This window comes from Eumetopias jubatus, unplaced genomic scaffold (assembly GCF_037043125.1).
Source record: "Eumetopias jubatus isolate StellerSeaLion01/CBP00866 unplaced genomic scaffold, mEumJub1_p1.0 scaffold_10, whole genome shotgun sequence".
Classification (NCBI taxonomy): domain Eukaryota; kingdom Metazoa; phylum Chordata; class Mammalia; order Carnivora; family Otariidae; genus Eumetopias; species Eumetopias jubatus.
In genome coordinates this window covers 34537549-34558616 of record NW_028274816.1, presented here as the reverse complement: position 1 = coordinate 34558616, position 21068 = coordinate 34537549, and the positions used below count along the sequence as shown (strand labels likewise).

The 21068-nt window shown below is 41.8% G+C and overlaps 1 protein-coding gene across 1 annotated transcript in view; it reads right to left on the bottom strand.

The window, feature by feature from the left end:
* CDH13 (cadherin 13) overlaps window positions 1-21068 on the bottom strand; it is a 1007564-nt gene that overhangs the window by 783327 nt on the left and 203169 nt on the right. The window contains exons 4-5 of the mRNA XM_088026921.1: window positions 5270-5296; window positions 2303-2422 (exon numbers count right to left, since the gene is read on the bottom strand). Of these exons, the coding sequence (XP_087883047.1) occupies window positions 2303-2422; window positions 5270-5296 (147 nt within the window). The remainder of the gene's footprint in view (window positions 1-2302; window positions 2423-5269; window positions 5297-21068) is intronic.

Genomic DNA, 21068 nt, shown 5'->3' with positions numbered 1-21068 from the left:
AAAATAAAAAAAAAAAATAAAGGAAAAAGGAAAAAAAAAGAAGGGTCTTGTGTTGAACCCTACGGAAATGCATGAAAGAAATGGAGAAAGAAAGGGGAAGAAGGAGAGGGAGGGAGAGAGTAGGGGGAATGTTCATTGCCTGGGGGGAAGGTTCGTCAATACTCAATACTCGGGGCTTTTCCCTTCCTCTGGAATAGAGCAATACATTGCTATTTCTTCCGGAAATCCAGATTTTCCCAAACAATATTCAATAGGCATTCTCAAGGCTATGGAAACTGTCTTCTGCATTTAGGCACAATTAACCTTATTCGCAGGGTCTAACTCATAACAACCCATGTTCGTTGCTTTGAGATTAACTCAAAAGCATCAGACCAGATGTACTCTTTGTATTTTTTACCCTAGTAATACATATGAACCTACAGTTTCACTGAGAGGGGGCTAGTCAGATTTTGCTGATCCAACAATTTACATACAAATTCATATCTAAAATTTTAAATACCCTCAATTCCCATATCACTGCCTTTTCCTGAACGTGCTATCATTGATAATCAACCCAGTTCCATTTAGCATTTACTAGCTTACACAGAACAAACAACCATAACCCACTTAATTACTTAGGGGATTAAAAAAAAAAAAACACAGACACACACAAAACTGTGATATTGGAATATACAGTATGGTCTAGTTTAAATTAAAAAGATCCCCCAAAGTATGATTGTTTCCAGCTTCTCAGCGGTGAATTAAAAGCTGTTTGGTGTCGTGAAGATTACAGAAGCAATCACATTTATGGGCCTGCTTTGCATACCAACTCTATTAATTTCCATACTCAGGGTGGCTTCACATTTCCACCCATGTTAATATAGATGCTGTTTGGGATAACCGCTTGCCAAAAAAAAAAAAAAAAAGAAAAAGAAAAAAGAAAGAAAGAAAGAAAGAAAGGAAGGAAGGAAGAAAGAAAGAAAAGAAAAGGGAGATAGAAAGAGAGAAGAAGAAGAGAAGAAATGAGACAAACAGATGAGAGGGCAGGAGAGCCAGAAAAAAATGGTTCTCTTAAAGTTCCCTTTGAAAATATTGATTCTGATAAATAGAAGAATCAAAAGACAAATAAGGGTTCCTGATGGCCTGACCCAGGAGTCACACTCAGGGATCAAATTAACATGAAATCACACATTGGAATTCACTTATTGTGACAGTTCTGCACCTTGTCATTGCAGACTCTAATTGCCGAAATGATTCCATTGGTATAATTGGATCAAGATGTTCATGGACTTCACCTTGGGGCATTGCATCTTTATTACTGTGTTCCTTTCAACTCTTCAAATGTGTTCCAGCCTCAAAGAACAATCCAATCAAGCAGGCTGGTTTTATTTTGTTTTGTTTTGTCTTATTTTCCTTTTCTTTAAACACACCAGCCATAGAGCAAGGAATGAAGGAACGTGGTTAGCGTGGAAGGCAAGCCTGAGACCATAAGGGCAAATGCACAATTATCTTCCCTAAAGGGACCTGGGAGCATCTGACCAAATTAAACCACTGTTTTCATATTCTGCATTCCCAAATGTTAAAGAATGGTGCTCAAGAGCTTACAATTAAATGGTTATTTGTCTACCATCAATTTTAGATTCTATTGTGCTAAAACTATGCTTGCTATGCATTTAGCAATGTACTCCATGCCCTCATAAAGATAAAACAATATGATACTGGCATTAAAAATAGGAAGAGATTATAACCACAGATCTGAGGGGAGCATATTTTAATTAGAATTTGGGGGGATTTGAGTTTACTCCACAAAATAGCCAGTAGAGGTTTTGAATCTTTCTGAAGACCCTCTTATTAGCCTTCAGAAAAGGAGTTTTGAATTCCTATGACTAAAAATTCCCAGAAGCCAACATCCTGCTCTCACCACTATTTTCATCTAACACTATGCACAAGGAATCCCAGTAAAACATCAATCCTTGGGAAGGCATTGGTTTTGCTCTCAGGGAACTACCCAGGGGAAATTGATTTAATTTCCTTTGCACAGAGTAGTACTCACGTTGGAGGCTGGCGGTCTCCTTTTCTGGGACCAGTGAGGAAATGCTCACCAATGATAAAATACTCAAAAGAGATACACAACCACTTTATTCACCTCTGAGTCGACAAGGCTCTAATTCAAGAGCTTCCACCCTGGGTCAAGCAGTGACATAAGAAAAATGATCAGAAAACACTTAGCTCAGGGAATGCCACATCCTGAGACACATTCTTAGACACTGGTGAATTCAAATATGAGAACAGGCCCAAAGAATCATCAAGTGATGTTGCTTACAGTTTAGAATCGCCTGGTCCTCGATGAACTGAGCTGGCTGATTGATATGGAACACTTTCTGCTGAAATCCAGGCGTGCAGTCCAAATCTTCTGCAGATGTTAGCAGCAGCACCTGAGAAAAACCAAAGCCATCAATATTTTAACAGCGGCTTATGTGTTTGCCCTACTAACTTCTACCAAATCTGTGACTTTTAGAAATGAGCTGAGGTTTTAATTTCATTTCCCAAATGAAGAGGTAAGTTGATACTTCTCCTGTGGCTGCCAACAATTCGCTTTGGCAATGAGATTTGGAAAACACGCAAATGGGAACAGCTGCTGTAGTTTCCATCAAGTTGCTGTTAAAGAAATAACTTTGTCAGATTTTTACACCTGCTAAGAATCTCACCATGGTTTCTATGTGTGAAATTTCATGACAAAAACAGTCAATTTCATATGATGCCCGAGCTAAAACCAACTTCACTGTCATAGATGAAAAGGAGCAGTGCCATATATAATGAGGAGGAAAGCAGAATATTCCATTGGAAATTATTTCCCAAAGGAATTCAGGGCCCACTAGACCTTCACAATCCAATATGGTGGCCATGAGCCACACTCTGCTACCAAGCACGTGAAATGTAGCTGGGCTGAAACTGTCAGTATAAAATATATGTTGGATTTTGAAGACTGAGTACCAAAAAGAAAAATAATGTAAAATACCTAATTTAATAATTTGTATATGGATTACATGTTGAAACAATAATATTTTACAGACTGGACTAAATAGATATGTTATTAAAGTCAATTTCACCACTTTGTTTTTACTTTGGTAAGTTTGGCTACTAGAAAAACCTAAACTTTATAATTGCTTCCAAAAGCTCAGCTTTGTCTTTGCAAATCCTTGGAGTGCTTCATTCCGGAGTCAAAAATCTAGGCTATATGTTTTGGAATATGAAAGTATGTGACACACTCTTGGACAAGAGATAATTTAGTATGGTAAGAAATAGCCAGGGGTTTACTAGGCAAAGACTACAGGCCTTGTAAAGATAGGAGTTACCTCTTTTTCTCCGACTTTGATACCAAGCACCTACTGTATATATGAACACAGAGAAGACGCTCCATAATACTTAACATGTAACTGCTAACATTTTTCAACCTTTACTACATGATGAGCACTATGCTAAGTTTGTTATATGCATCATCTCCTTTAATCTCTATCACAGCCTATGATGTATTTAATATTTTATAGGATACATTTTACAGACAAGGGCCCTCACATCCTAGAGAAGCTAACACGTTGGCACACGTTGGCCCACGATTGCGCAGCTAGGATGGGTGGGGCCAGGATCTGAATCCAGGCTCAAGTGTCCTCTGATTTGGATCACTGTGAGAGCTCCTCCCACACCTCTTAGGCTTTCCATGTCATGGGGCAGGATTTTACATTTTTTTTGCCTGAGTTGTTTCTCTGAAACCTGGGGAAGGCTGTTTTAACAGAGCATGGTGCCAGCAGAGAGTGTTTGGAAATTCATATTCTCACTGGTGAGAATCGGTGCACAAATACCCCAGCTCTCTCACCCCTCAGGAGAGACATCTCACAGGCAAGTGTTCTGTCTCCCTTTTTCCATGTGGCTTTCAACTCCAGGTGCCCACAGTGGCATCTGGCTTGATAACTCACCTTCCATTCACTGCCTTTCCTTTCCCGGCTCATTTCCTCATGTCTTGTTGGTATTTTCTGACACCATCCTCCAAATAAAACTATTTGCACTCACATCCTCAATTGAATGCCTGCTTCTTGGGAAACCAAATTTTGATACTAGGATGCAAACTCTTAACCACTGTCCACAAGCTGTTGAAGAAAACTCATTATTATCCCCACCAGCAAATTCACAAGAGGGCACAAAAGGTTGGAAGCCAGGGAACCAGGGCTTCTCTCTAAATACCAGCCCATTGAAATGCAGTGAACCCCAAGAAATGAGAGCGAGAATTAATCTTTTGGAGGTTCATGGTATGGCTGGACTGAGGAATATCAGAGAAATTGAAATGGGCAAGTCATCACCCTGACCGACATCATCTTTCAAAAATCAAAGGGGTTAGGATATTATAGTTCCCTATCGTGGAGTTCTGCTTGTGAAACTTTCCCTTTCCTCCAGAGCAGGCTCTGGTTAGATTGCTTCCAAGGCAATCATAATGCTGACATCCCAAGTGGCACACACACAGAATGCAGATTCAGGACTCAGAATAATTTGCAGGCAATTTTGCAAGCAGAAAATCTACAACTGGCCAACGCTAATTCAGTTAAACAGTAAATGGTCAAAGGTGGCCTCCAGGCACCCTGAGCCTACAATTATACCTCAACCTTCTAATCAGCTAATTCTGCCCTCAGCCCCAGACCAGTAAACCAGTCAGCCCCTAGGAACTAAGGAGACACCATTTCTCTGGCGATCCTGAGCATAAGAATCCAGAACTGGTTGAGAGGTTGGTTGAGTGGAGCCCCTGTTCTTGTCTCTCTGCAGCTCCATCTCTGTCCTGATTTCTTGGCAGGCTCTATTCAGGAATCCTCTGGAGTCATAAAGGAAAAATAAACATTTTCCAACAGCTGACCATCAGGGAGGTTGGAAGTGATGAGAGGACTCCCAGAGGCTCAGATTTTATTTGTAAATTGTTGGGTCCCTCTATCCACCAAACTTATAAGAGAAAAGCATGCAGCACTCTCCTGGGCAACATGTGACTTAGCCAAGGAAGAACTAGTCTGTCCTCCCTGCATTCATTCATTCACTCATTCCCCCAACCTTATTAATCTCCTGGGATTCAGCAAACACTTTGCTAGGTGCTGTTCTGGGGCTTATATAGAAGCATAATAAGCCAGTAATTAGAAGCACGAACTCCGGAGGTTCAAATCTTGGCACTGTCCTTTACTGACTGAGAGTAATGGAAATGTGGAGAATAAGATGTGCATTGAGAGGAGATATATGGATTCAGTGGATGGTGCATCTAAAACAACAACTACAATAGGGGTGCCTGGGTGGCTCAGTCAGTGAAGCATCTAACCCTCCCTGCTAGCTCACTCCAGTGCTCTCTTTTTCTCAAAAAAAAATTAAAATTTAAAGAAATAAACAACTAGAATAGTGTCGCACAGGGTAAGTGGTCAGCAAGTGTTAACTGTTAATGTGGACTCGAAAAGGTGACAGGCATTAACAAATCATAATTCAATTAAGTAACTAGAATTTTCACTTGAGAGGAAACTGTGTCTTTGAGAGCATGTAAAAGCCAGGGACAGGGAGTTTAACTTCATCTAGGGGGATCAGGGAAAGCAAACCCACAGAAGGGACATTTCTGCTTTGATCTCAAAGATGGGTCAGAATTAGCTGGATAAATGGAAAGGAACATAGACTTGTCCTTTTCGCCAACACACTTTTTGCTTTCACGTAAGTTCCTTTGTGTCTGTCTGGGTTTCATGTAGCAGATTTCAAAAGTAGAAAATTGCATTTAAAAAACAATCCAGACTAATTTAGGGCTTCCCAAAAGCTGAACGTCTGCCTGGGCAGTAGTGGTAGAATATATTACTTAACCGCTATCGCCCCTTGAATTTTTAGCAGAATTTAAGTAGTATCTGTGCATGAACTTGTCATGGATACCCACTCTCCAATTTCAATCATACTGAGTTTGGTGGAAGAATATGAAGAAGGCTCCCTCTTTGGTTTAAAAGCGAGTATTTGGACATTACTCCAAAACTAGGTTAAGCCCCTTCTCCAAAATCATCAGATGTCACTCTTAGAAATATGCCACCTGGACATACTTTTCTCCAAACCCTCTTTAGCATTTCCAAAATATATGCTATGAACAACATTCTGAATTTATCTTTAATGCCTTAGAAATAATGGCCTTCCTATATGGTTTTTTTGTTCATTTATGCATTAGCTTGCACCTCATAAACAACAGGCAACCGATACACCTTTGAAAGCTCAGCAGTGATCAAATTTTATGATCACCGAAGGATTTCTATTATTTGAAAATTACAATCAGCCTGCTTATGAAAGCAGATTCATGTTCAGACAAACTATAAGCACAGGACAGAGCCACATTGGTTCTGTATGAATCCCAGTTTATTAGCTGCCATTTACCAGCTGCAACCTTGGGCAAGTAACCTTCTGTGTCTCAGTTTCCTCAGATGTAAATTGGAACAATAATAGTATCTTAAAGCTACTATGAGGATTAAATGAGTTAATTGTTGTAAAGAGCCTTATGTCGTAACAGGCACATAGTAGTTCCTCAATAAATGTTTGCTATTATTCTTATCATTGTTTCTATATATTACGTTTAAACCGATATACGTGATTCACTGATATTATATTCCCCAGGGTAGACATTGACAAATATCAAAATATTACTTTTTTTGCTACTATAAAACTGGTCAGTGTATAGACTGTGCTCAGAAATATTCAAAGGGAAACAGCAGGGGCCTGAGTCAGGTAGAAGGTCCGTGGGGAGGTTGCATCTTGGGGTCAGGCGCACAATGGAAAACATCAGTGCCTGTTGTGAGCTGAGTTGTACTGCACCAAGCATCCTTTAAAATGGTAGCTCAGAGCTCCATCCTCTATGTAAGAGCCACTGCCCTAAACGTACACACTGATAGCAAAGCCTTACATCACACTTTTTATACCGGCTTCTTTTTTTAGCTTCCATTTCTTTGTTGCTGTTCCGAGCTTTCTTTTTTAAAAAGAAAGGGTTTATGTTTATCCTGACAGGTAGTGATTCATGAACATAGCCAACTTTGGAATTTGCTTCCAGAAAAATGTTTTTTCTGTCCCAGACCGCAGGGTGCCAACTGGCAGCATATGGGATGGATGTGGCCAGCAGATTCGGTTAGTTTAGCCATAGCAGTCTATCATAAAAGTTAAATTATCATGTTATAAAGAGTGTACCTCTCTTGGCTGTCCCTGTCTGCACCATTCCCTGTATCATTGCTTCTGCTCGCCTGACCCAGTTACACACTTGTCTGGCCCCCAAGGCATCTGAATTTGCAATCCCTACTCTAGACTTTGGAAATAGGCTTTTCAAGCAAAGAACTCTCCTTGTTACGAGTCTCTAATTACTTGTCACGATAGTATCCACAGTTGCGTGGTCCTGACTCTGTTGCAGCGACTCTGGCCATGTGACTAAGCTCTGGCCAACAGAGGGAGAGTAAAAGGATTTTCACCACTTCTTGACCTGGCCCCTGAAATGTCGTCTCTTCCCCGTCTATGAAAACAGAAGGGAAGGACTTCCAAGATGGCGGATCCATCCAACAGAAAGAGCCCAGAAATCAGTCCCTGCTCAGAAGACAAGTACTTAGGAGAACTACCCAACAAGGAAACTGCACATGCAGTGTGCAAAGCCTTAAGACCTGGGGTTGTGTGTGTGAGCCAGCAGCTCACCTGGCTGACTATATGCTAAATGGGGAAGGGACAAGGACACAGAAGGGCTTCTATACCATGGCATCACAAATACGTCCCAGAGGTCAGAGAGAAATAGCAGGACTGAAGAAAAGCTTAATACAACTGTATTCGAAGTAGCCATAGCTAAAAAAAGAGAAACTTCCTGCCACAAATAATTATCTCAGCAGGCAGTGAACAACCTCAGATCTCATCCTCTCTTAAGCCAGCTCCAAAATGGTATTTTCCAAGTGAACTCACTAGTGTCTCCTGGCCCCTCGTTGTTTTCCTCTCATTGACTCACTGCTTTTTGCTATTAGGGTGGATGGACAGTTACTTTATCCTTGCCACAAAACACCTATGGTTTACTCTTGTCAAAGTCGGCCTACTGGAATCAGTTTGGAGGAGCTTAGATTGGCGGGGAAGAAAGGGTACCAGCTCTGACCCTGCCGGATATAAAAATGTTACAGCAATGAATTTTGATTGATTCTTTATCCTGCCAGAGTCGTCAAAGGGTTTATAAAGGCACCTTGCCTAAAGGGAAAGCGTGGAAAAAAGAGGTGCTTTAAAGACACGCACGGGCACACCCATGTACACACACAAACATACGTGCACACATGTATGGGCACATGGGGATACCCTCATGAGAGCGTCAGCTCATGTTATCCACACTACCCTCGAATCTGACCTCCTGACCATCTTCCTAGGGTTTCGTAGCCCCAGAAACATGAAACACCTGCCACTTTCTTGGCCATTAATGTAACTGACACTTAGAAATGATTTTGTGATTCTTGGGAAGAAAAAGAGAGCGAATACTTCCAGTTTGGTGAGTCCTTCATACGCAGTTTGAGTTGTTGAGTGCTGTCGCCTTCATACACAGTTTGGGACCAACATCCTAGACCTTACTGCCAACTGAGTGCTACTCGGTGTCTTCTCCTCAAATTGTTAAAAGGGAATCCACAGAATTATGGTCCCCCAAGGATGTCCTCAGCCCAATCCCCAGAACCTGTAAATATGTTAGATTAAATGGTAATGGGGAATTAAAGTTGAAAATCAACTGACTTTAAGAGAATGATTATCTGGATTATCTAGATATAATCACAAGGAGCCCTGAAAATGGAAGAGAGAGAGCTGAAGAGCTCGAGAAAGAGATGTGACAGTGAGAGCCAGGCCATAGTGATGTGGTGTGAGAAAGCCTCCACCTGCCATTGCCAGCTTTGGAGGTGGAGGAAGGGACCACCAGCCAAGAAGTGCAAGAGGCCTCCAGAAGCTGGAGAAGGCACAAACACAGATTTCCCCCAAACCTCCAGAAGAAATGCAGCTCTGCTAACACCTTGATTTTAGCCCAGTGAGGCCCATTTTGGACTGCTGATCTTCAAAACTACATGATAATACATGTGTGTTGTTTTAGTTCATTTTGGTTAATTTAATTTTTTTAATTTAGTTAATTTCAGTTAATGTTAAGCACGTGGTAATTTATCACAGCGGCTGGAGGAACCTCATACAGTCTACCATGGTGTTGGCCCCACAGTAGACCCTCAGAAAATACTGGTTCCCTTTACTTGGTTTTTCAAGATATAAATATAATCTGGGCAAACCAACAGGGAGGGAGGAGTAGAGGAAGGAGGGAAGAAGGAGGAGTGGAGGGAAATGGAGGGAGAGAAGAAGAGAAGCAAGATGAAAACAGGCTCATGGCTTTGGAACCCTGGGCAAGACTGTCAGATGGTCGTGATGTAGAAATTGCTGTCCGAGTGCTCCATTCCTGAGCACAAACAGGCACAGCTTCTTCTCTTTTGTCTTAGCAACTGTGCTTTCAAGTGGTGGGGCATTTTGATCTGCTGTCATAACAGAGTAGTTGGGTTCATTTTTTTCATTAATTCCCTTAGTCAAAGTTTAAAATTTCTATTATCTGCCAGGCCTTTGGATAGATACTGGAGATGGAGAAATGAACAAAGCCCTTGATAAACTTATTATCTAGAAGGAAAGGCAGACACAGGGGCAAATAATATTATATTATATTATATTATATTATATTATATTATATTATATTATATTTTCTAAATATTGGGAATTAAGAAGTAGCTCAAAACAAAGAATCCTGAACTAGATTACTTGGGTTCAAGTCCTAATTTTACCCTTTAGTTGCTGTGTGACGCTGGGCAAGGTACTTAACTTCTCTGCCTTAGTTTTCTCATTTGTACAATATAGCCAGTAAGGTGATCTACCCTCATGGGTTTGTGAGGGCCAATGAGTTAACATAAATCAAAAGGTTTAGGATAGGAACTGGCTCATAATAGGTGCTACATGCTATCCATTGTTATTATTATTTATATTAGTATGGAGGATTATGTAAAAAGCATTCCGGAAGTGCAGAAGAAGGAACAACTCACTCTTTGAATGAGAATAGGAACCATGTCACAGATAAGACCATATTGGAAAGCTGATTGACATTTTTTAAGTAGCAAAGTATAATAAAGAACATTCCATGCAGAGGTTTGGTAAGTGCAAACACCAAGGCATGCCAGCTGAAGAAACAGGAAGCAATTTGGCAGGGATAACAAGCTCTGGGTTGTTTTCAAGATTAAAAGTGTTTTGTGTTCAAGTAGGATTGAGTTGACCAGGCATGTCCTCCTTTATTCTGGCTAAAACAGAGCCGAAAATAATTCAGTCAATGAAATCACAATTTCTGTCTAAATGGAATTAACTCTTTACTATTAAGATTCCAGGATTAATCAACTAGACTCAATTGGTAAATTTTAAATGAAAAATAGTTTTGTAAGAATTTTAGTTAATGCAATTAGGAAGGCTTGGTTCGCTGGCCCTTAGTAGAAACTAGAGGCTGTACCTGCCCTAGAGTTGGTGGTATTTATATCTATTTATGAAAGCTTAGTAATTAAATTAGGGGTTTCAAATGCCAGATAAGACCTGCTTCCCTTAAATCAAATAAAGAAGCGTGTCCCTATATGAAATACTCATGGGTGAGACTCAGCAGCCCCAGAAGTTCAACTGAGCAACTATGAAGTACCAACTCTATGCCAGGCACGGGCAGAGTTGTCTGGTCTGCACATAAAACCCTAACCCCATGGAGACAAAGGGTAGGAAATAACTAGATGAAGAGATCTAGGGGTTGAGGATTCAGTCCAACAGAAGACAACGCCCCAGTCCATCACCTCAGCCAGTCTCCCATCTCAGACCCTGCTGCTGTGGACAGTTTCCTAAGAGCTCAGCCTTGTCCCATAGAGTGTCCACATTCTCCTGTGGGGCTTGCTCCTACGCTGCAGGAGCCTGGTTAATGCAAGGCTGAGCAGAGCTGGGAAAGCTGGAGGAGCTGATGCTCTCGAGGCCGCCCTCAGTGGGGCCCCCAAGGCTGGGAAATGGCAGCTGGTTACATGCCCTAATTGCCTTCCTCCAGATGCACTCCTCTGAGAGACATCCCATGTGCCTTCCAGAGGTCCTGGTGGCTTAGCCCTTGCTCAGTGACCTCAGTGACACTTCATTACATTGGCTCTCTCTCTCCTCCCCTGCCTTACCCTCTTGCCCCTCATTCCTGCTTCCTGGGTCATGTCCCAAGGAAAACAACCTGTATCTTGCCCTTTGTCTCCTGTATCCAGCTCTGATTCGGGGGAACCCCAAATAAGACAGGTCCCATGTCTTAGTTTCATATCACTGCTATATCAAATTACCTCAATCTTAGTGGCTTGAAAAGTATTTTATTATCTTATGGTTCTGGGTATCAGATGTCTCAAATGGGCCGACAGGGCTGTATTCCTTCAGCAGGCTTCAAGGGACAATCTGTTTCTCCTTGGCTCTCCAGCTCTCATAGGCCAACTCTATCCTTTAGTGCATGGCTCCTTCCTCCCTAGTGGCATAGCCAGCAGCATTGCCTCTCCTTGTCTCTCTCTGTCTCTCTTCTTCCATCATCATGTGCCCTTCTGTTTCTGACTCCTCCCGCCTCCTTTTTATAAGGACCATTGTGATTAGATCAGGCCCACTTGGGTAATCCAGGTAATAGTCACGTGTTCTGGAAGTTAGGATGTGGACATGTTCAGGGAACCATTATTAAGCCTACCAAAACCCATGAGTAACTTCTATAAGGGAAGGGGAAAGTTCTATAAATGCAGTTTCAGTCCAAAATGTCCAAGAAGTATAGAAACAAAGTAAGTGTCCATCAATGGAAGAATGGATAGAGAATATGTAAGATATGTATTATATATATTCCATATATAATATGTTCCATATATATCATATATTGTGTATTATGGAATACTCATATATATAATTTATATAGAAAGAGAATATTATTTAGCCATGAGGAAGAAGGACATCCTGCCATGGGTAACAACATGGATAGGTCTCGAAGGCATTATGCTAAGTGAAATAAGCCAAACAGAGAAAGACAAATACTACATAATATCACTTATATGTGGAATCTAAAAAAAAATCTCTGTTCATAGAAATAGAGAGTGGGAAAGAGGTTGCCAGGGGCTGGGAGGTAGGGGAGGCAGGGACAGGTTGGTCAGAGGGTACAAATTTTCAGCTACAAGATGAATAAAATCTGAAGATGTTATATAAAACATAATGACTATGGTTGACAGTGTGTGGTATGGTTGATGTTTGCTGGGAGGGTGGAAGTCAGATGTTCTCACCAAAAAAATAAAAACTTAAAAAAGGAAGGGATAGATATGTGAGGTGGTAAAGGTTAACTTAATTAACTAGATAACTAGATGCGAGGGGGGCAATCCCTTTACAAGGTACATAACTATGTGCCAGTTGCCATAATGTACTCTTTAAATATATTAAAATTTTGTCAGTTATACCTCAATAAATCTGAAATAAGCAAACAAACAAAAAAACCTCCCAAAATGTCCAAGAGGGAGTCATCCCATAATCACCCACATTCCTGACAATATTTACCTGTGAAATCAGGAAAATCTAAAGGGAAGACCCCACTGATGGTCAATAGTCACACACCCAGGCCTGCTGTTGTGTCAATTTAACAACTAGACTACGACCTTTCCTTGCCTAGAAATAATTATGAGATCCTGCCTGGCCTTGCTGTGAAGTGGAACATTTTATTCTAACTGTGCAACTCTCAACACTTTCTTCTCTGCCAGACATTAGACAAGATGTCAGATTTGTCATCACACCGGAAGGTTTTTATTAATTATCTTTCAGAGGCAAAGTCCTTTTTGTAATTTATTTTTTCACACCAGGAAAATTCTTCTATTGAACTAAATGTCTATCTTGTTAAATTGTTTTTTTTCCACTAAAGTTTCTAGCTTTGAAAAGTTCCAGAAGAAAAGAAATAAACCCAGCAAAAGTTGGTGTTGAAGTCAAGGAATTGATTATGTTAAGCAGAATGCCACATAACCTCTCTTGGGATAGAGCATAATATGCATCTTTTCTCTAAAATCTAACTGCCTAGGGGCCCGTGGGTGATGCAGTTGGTTAAAGTGTCTGACTCTTGCTTTTGGCTCAGGTCATGATCTCAGGCTGGTGACATCAATCCCCACGTTGGGCTCTGGGCTCAGCCCAGAGTCTGCTTGAGATTCTCTCCCTCTGCCCCTCCCTACTGAGCTCTCACTCTCTCTCTCTCTCTCTCTCAAAATAAATAAATAGATCTTTAAAATCTAACTGCTTAATTTGTAGTTAAGGTAAAAATTTGTCGAAATGGTTGCTTGCCTGAATCAGAAGGAATTGCAATGTCTGCTCTACTTGCCAATTAATCATATTCTTAAGGATTCTTCCAACGATGTAAGGAACACTTACTGAGCTCCTACTACCTGTGAGTGGCAAGATGGACATAAATGAGTAAGACAAGGCTCCTACCCTTTAGGAACACAAAGCACAACAGGAAAGAGTGGTATGTGTATACATACTTTAAAAACACAATTAAAAGTATAGGAATGGAGTATGTAACCTTGTAAAAATAGTAAAAAGGAGAACACAGTTGGCTCAAAGTTAGGGCAGTGGGAGTAAGATCCCTAGAGAAACCACTGTCTTAAACACATCAATTTAGCTGATTTCGTTTGTGTACCCTTATATTTTAAACAAAAGAAGATGCACAGTGAGAAGGACTATGAATGATCATGATCCCTGAACTGCCTCTTCATGCTGCTACCAGTTAGTACTCAGAAGGACTCAGATGTCTCAAGACTGAGCTACCCTGATGTTGAAAAAAAAAAACTCCCAAAGTATTTGATAACAACTTTGTTTTTAAAGGGCAAGAATTCTTGAGAAGACAGAAACTAGAAAATAATTTAATATGCAACTTTTCTCCTGCTTCATATTTCTAGAGTAGTAAGCAAAATAGTAATATAATGTCTAAGTAGAACACAAGGTGGCCTCGGGTTTCAAGGAAGATATAGAGGGAGGCCTTCCTGCAGTGAGGAATACCCAGGGGAGTCCTTATAAGTGTCTAACAATTGGCTCTCCAATAACGAAATGTCTTGATTTGTAACATTTGCTAGTTTCCATTGTGCAGATACTCCCAACATGGCCAATTTTGAGTTACCAACACGGTCACTGCGTACAGAATTGGGAAGAGATATGCACGGTTGGCTCCCATGAGCTGAGCAGCTCCAATAGAGCACGCACTGAGTATGCCAGTTCCTAATTCTGGGTAGCGGGCTAAGAACTTGCTAGGGTTTTTGCAGGATCTTTATGAATATGAACCACCAGGACCAAGGAGAGCTTCCTTCTTCCCATGATGACACTTTGTAATCAAGGACGAGGTTAAACTACATATGAGTTAAAACAGCCTGGAAAATCCTTACTAATGGAGCAAAACGGCCCACCATAATTTGGTTTTTTAGTAAGAGAAAATGCAATGAATCCTTGATTCATGGCCGTGTGTTATTTAAATATTGCTTTTGATGTTTTATCCAGAATCCTAGCTCGAATGATCAGAGATAATCCTGCCTTCTGACATAATTAGGGAGCTGCTGCTTTGCTAAGCTGGAGGATAATCAATTTGACCTTGAAAGTTTGTCTGTGGTACTACTAACGTTCAGAACACAGATGTGGCAGCCACACGAGAGCCTCCCTCGATAGTCAAACATCAGCTACCGACTTTGTTCCAAGGACAAATAGGCTCTACCAGGGAGGGTGCAGAGTCTGATGGCCAGCAGATCCCATAAGGCCACTGTGTCTGTGAGATGCCCTTTAGTTTATGGATTAATTGCTAACATTTAAATATCAAGGATTTTCACTAAGTACTTGGGTTTGAGGCAATGCTGGGATCGGAGTCAAACATTCTCCTGATGGGCAGAACCTCATCTCCAGATGACCGCAGTCCATGCCTCTCCCTCTTTGTCCCCCAGCACCGAGTGCCATTTGCCTTTTATTATCTCAGTTGTGCTGTCGGTTTCCTAAACTAAACTTCATAGTGATGTTTGGTTTGCATTCATGTCTTTATAAGGATTTCTCTGACACCAAGACCTCTTCATTCTTTTACATTACCTTGCTGGCCTTCCCCAGCACCTGAGCTTCCATTCTTCATTTACTGATATTCCTAGGAAAAGAGTCTCCCTTGAATGGGTTGCAGAGAAGGCGTCTTTTACAGTGAAACCACCACCACCATAAAAAAGTCTACAGTATTCTCCTCTTGAAACTGCTTTCATATTGACTGTCTTCTGGATGCTGGGGAGCTGAGTCAACCTGCTCCGTTACTCAAGTTCACATTTTTTCAAAGCATCAGGCCCTTCCTCTTAGCTCATTTGCTCAAAGGCACAAAATTTTTACGGTGATAAAAATGGCTTATTGCTGGTCTCCGAAGATGGAGGACATGCCCTCCCTTGGCTTCACTGCAGTGTCAAATGAACACCCTCCTCTCTAATCGCTACAACAGTTGGGAAGCCTCTTCAACTCGCTCCTTACTAAAAACAAAGAAGAAAGGTGTATGTAGATACAAACATATGATCTCACAAACCCTTCCCTTTATCATCACTGCATTATATTTAGGTGTGGATAAGCCAGTCTGTTTACCCCATCAAGCAAACATTTGTCAGATTTTGAGCTGAGGAGAAAGAAAACATCTGAGCCAAAATAGTTTGAAAAGGACATTATATTTTTTTTTTCCTCATGTCTTTTTGAGTCCACAAGTTCAATTACCTGAAATTTCATGAGTCAGTCCTTGGGATATTTTCATCTCAAGCTGGATTAATGTAATAGTGAAAGTTTCTGCTAATCCTACTGCTCTTTCAAAGTAAGTTTGATTCTTCTTAGGAAAAAAAAAAAATAGTATTATCTCCCCCATAGTAAAATTTGCAGAAGAGATCTTCTTCAAAAATTAGACAGTGCTATGTATGGTCATGTGAAGGGCCTCCCTACTAGGCTGGGAGGCTACACTAGAGTCTCCCTAGGTAGACATCAGCTGCAGTCTTTGCTCCAGGAGCAAATAAGCTCAAGCAGAGAGGGGTATATTGTGAGGACTCTGAGCCCCATTGGGCCCCTGTATCTGTTACATGGCGCCTGCTTTTGTAAATAAAGTTTTATTAGAACATAGCTATGCTCATTGATTTACCTATTGTCTCTGTTTTCACACTACAGTGGCAAGAGTTGAGTGTTTTGCAACAGAGACCTTATGGCCTGCAAAGCCTAAAATATGTATTATCTGGCCCTTTAGGAAAAAATTTGCAGACCCCTAAGCTAGAGGGCAAGATGGAAAAGCATAGGGAGCTGGCCAGGAAGGGCCAACAAACCTGCTCAGCCACTCCTTGCCTGTGATGCCAGTCACGAAGATCGAGAACTGCTGGGAGAATCTGGGCCAACATGGTGAAAACAGACGTGCCCCACAATTGCCGTGAGTAGAAACAAAACCATGAGCTTCTTAAGCAGGCTTCCATGAACCAGCCCTTTTTGAATTAGACTCCTTTTTTTTTAAACTTCTAATTTTTTTAAAGATTTTATTTATTTATTTGAGAGAGAGAGAATGAGAGACAGAGAGCACGAGAGGGAAGAGGGTCAGAGGGGGAAGCAGACTCCCCGCCGAGCAGGGAGCCCGACGCGGGACTCGATCCCGGGACTCCAGGATCACGATCTGAGCCGAAGGCAGCCGCCCAACCGACTGAGCCACCCAGGTGAATTAGACTCCTGCAGAGAAGGTGCAATTGTGGAAAGATGGGATTTAAAAAGCCCAGAGGCACTCATCCTCTTCATGATATTTTTTGGGTCAATTTTCTGTAAGATCAATATTTACCCCCCCAAAAAAAATTAACTTCCAAAGAAAATAATAAACGGGAAGGACGTGGAGGTTTTGTTCTTTGGGATAAAGAAGAACTAAGTGTTTCGTAGTAATTATCAATAGCCCTGTGATAAATATTAAATGAGTGCCTGCTATCTGCCAGTTCTACACTAGACACAGGAGATGACGTAATAAGCAAAACATACATTTTTCTGCCCTTAGGGAACTTAATTCCAGTAGAGGGCGTACCAATGAACAAATAAAAAATAAGTACAGAGGATCATTTCAGAGTGATACATGCGGCAGAGAAAGTAAAACCAAATGATGGGGTAGGAGGAAGGGCATTCAGTGGGGGACAGGAAAGTGCCTCTAGTGAGGAGAATATGCTGAGAAGCTGGTCACACCAAGGTCAGTGCGAGACCTGGAGGCAGAAGCAGTGGCGAGTGCAAAGGCAAGGCTTTGCTGCAGGGATATGCCCAGCGCTGGGAGAAGGGTGGCTGGAGGGCAACACGGTAGACGAGGCCAGAAGTAGAAGACTTCCGGTCTGTGATGCTGCACACAAAGGAGTTAATCTAACAGACCTGGGACTGCAGCCTTGCCATGGCCTGCTTGCAAATTTGGCCTTTGACTGACATGTGGGAACCTGGATTTTGGAAGGGCTCCCACTACCCTAACTGATAAGGCTGTCTCGCTGTGCCTAAACTTTTTGCACAAATATTGTGTTTTATGCTGAGCACCTTCTTCCTTCTGGGAGCCTGGATCTTTGCCCTGTACCAGGCAGAAGGTGCATGTGTGACCAGCCCCTAGTAAAACCCTGAACACTGAGTCTCTAATGAGCCTTCCTGGTTGACAACAGGTCATACACGTAGCCACAGCTCATTACTGGTGTGATTAAGCACATCCTCTACTAGGAGAAGAGCCTTCTGCCTCGATTTCCTCAGACTTCACCCCTTGCACCTTTTCCCCTTGCTGATATTTCTCGGCATCTTCTCCCGTTATAAATCTCAGCCATGAGTACAACTATATCCTGAGTCTTATAGGTTCTCCTAGCAAATCGCTGAGCCTGGAGGTGGTCTTGGGGACCCCTGACACAAATAGCGGATCTGTATTTCATTTATTTTCTCGGTGCCAAAACCCAGGGGAAGCACTTCACATAGACTTTCCCATGTAAGCCTCGCCACAACACTTTGAGATTGACAACCCCCCCTTCCCATCATCATCGCCACCATTTTACAGGTGAATTTAATAAGACCCAGAGTTTCTGTACCTCGCTCAAGGTTACCCAGCTGAGCCTGATGGAAAATCCAAGTAGACTAACTCCTAATCCTCTGATTTGCCCTCTGGGCTCACCCACAGCAAACACACAGCCTGCAGGAAACTCAGGGATATTTCTGCATATTTGTTTGACTTCCACCACAATAGGTTGCCCATTTTAAGACTTTAATCTGTTTTATCATGAAATCCTCCAGCAAAGCTCATTCAAGCTCCACCTCCTAATCTTGATAGTGAATTTGAGCCTTTGTTGTAAGAAAGACTATTAAGATTTGGCAATAAGATTTTTCAAGGGTGATAAATATCCCTTTAAAGGCACTGCATATTCACTGACTGAATAACTCTGTCCTAAAAATGAAAGTCACACTTGGAGAATGGAAGGGTGGGTTATGAAAATGCAAATTGGAATGACTTTATTGGCTGAGTTGAATTCAGCTCGTCTTGTCACAAAGAAACATGAGTTGGGGAGGCCCCCCCACTAAGCCAAGTCTGAGGCGTTGTAGAATGCAGGGACTCAGCATCAGTGCCCTCATAATAGAGTTTGATGTCTGCTGTTCAAAGTCAGCAGCAGAAAATGCCGAAATGCTATCATTTCCATTATCCTAAAACTTATTTGTATTATTTTGAAAAAAAAAAAATCTCTTTAGGCCTGACCTCGTTTGTCATCAATATTCCTCAAAGTGGGTTACATATACCACTGTGGTATGAGAGCATTTTAGGTGGTCTACTCAGACGACAGGTGAACATTTTTTTGGGATTTTAATAATTGTGTCTTTATTTTAATGCTTGTTTCATACGGATGGATATTAAGCAATATTGATTTTCTACTTCGGGTAATGATAGAGAATTTCTTTTCTAAATATATGGGTGCCAAATAGTAAACTGATTTAAATAAAAGTTAGTAAACACTAAAGAGAATGTGGTTCCATTAAAAAAAGAACTATATAGAAGATTTAAGTTGGAGAAAACCCTGAACTGGGTAACTTCTCTGGGAAGGTATGCAGACAAGGAATTTCAGCCAGAGGTAGAGAGAGTGATATGACGGTAGACATAGGTCAGAACCAAAAGAAAATAAAGTCATACTATCTTTTAGATGTGTGGTCTCTGACCCAGCACCTTCTGTGTGACCTGGGAGCTTGTTAGAAATGCAGGTTCTCAGGCTCCACCTCAGACCCTCTGAGTCGGAGGCTCTGGAGGTGGGACCCGGCAATCTGTGTTTCACAAGCCCTCTGGGTGATGCCAATGCCCAGTCAAGTTTGAGAACCACAGCGAGGAATGCTTTGCCATTCAATCGCTCATTTATTCAATAAACGCAAATGAAGCATCTTCCACATCCAAAGCTCATTATTTGTACTCAAAGCCCCAGAAAGGCGCAAGGAAGAAAACATTTTCAACATTTTATTAAGGACACATGACATACGCCATGAGTGAATCATGGCAACTGCTGATGAGCGGGGGCCTGAGCGAAGGAGGCTCTGCTCAGGGCTTCAAGCGTGATCTCCCGGAGTGTTTGCAGGGGAGACTTCCCGGTGTGACCAAGACATATATCCATTTTATTGTCAGAGACTGATAGAACTGATGAAACTCTGGCCAAGAATTAAATGTCCCCTGTTTGCTGGAGGCAAGCATGCATATAGATTGATCATCACAGCAAGGCAGTTCCGGCTTCCTCCTGTGTGTGAGCTGAGACCTTCTGAGCCAGGGGAAGGTTCTATCTGGAGACCAGGGGTGAGGAGGCCACCGGTCAGCTCTGCCATGGTACAGGGTTTCCCCACAATCTAGGATCCTAGGGTTATACACAGCTACCGCCCCTTGTGGGTCAGCTAACCAGCAGTGGGTTCAGTAATGATAGAGCAAGGGAAAGGGCAGAAAAGAGGATCGTTTCATCTGATTAAGGGATAAGGCAACTGGATTCACTATCCCTGGAAAATCTGCCAGGGCTTTTCTCAAGATGGGGCAGCTGTGGATTTTAAATCCAGGTGCCATGTGACCTTGTTAAGAGAGAAGAAACTGAAATTTGCACAGCGCAGTGCTTTCTCTGTGAATGTCTGGAGGAGCATAAATTGGCTCAAACTTAATAGAGTTTGCCGCTGTCCAATACAGAAGCCTCATGGGCCTGTAGGATGTGCTGAAAGTACACAGTGCACCCCGGATCTCAAAGACTTGGTATGAAAAACTAATGTTAAATATTTTATTTGTAACTTGTATATTGTTCACATGTTAAAATGATACTACTCTGGATATGTCAGATTAAAGAAAACATGTTACAATTAATGTTACCTGTTTCTACTTCTATTCATGTGGCTACCAGAAAATTTTAAAGTATGTATGTGACTCAGATTAGATTTCTATTGCAGGGTGCTGCTCCAGAGCAGGAGTCTGTTAACTTTTTCTCAAAAGGCCGGGTAATAAATATTTTAGGCTTTGTGGACCGACAGTCGAAATTGAGGACATTATGTAGGTACTTGTAAAAGCATTTAAAATGGGCCCATTTAAAAATGTAAACACTATTCTTAGCCTGTGGCTGTATACAAACACGGGCAGGCTGGATTTGATCCCCCAGATCACCGTTTGCCAAGCTCTGCTCTAGAGCATGATGTGCCTCAAAACATCTAATGTTCAGCCCCATGGACCCAGCAGCCCGCTTCTGTGGAGCTGACTGTGTGAGCACACATATACTGGGTGAGTAACAGCCATGAGCAAACTGAGGCTCAGATCCAAGGTTGGCCAGCTGCAAAGACGTGAGGTGGAACTTGAACCCAAGGGACTCCGAAGTTCACATTCTTAATCACCATGCTTCACTGATGAAAGGTGCCTTTTCATTTTCTTTTCTCTGTGTTTTGGGAGAGTCTGTCTCATGCCTGTACAACAACATCAGATAGCCCTGACACCATGCCTGGCCCCAAACAGGTGCTCTTTGGAT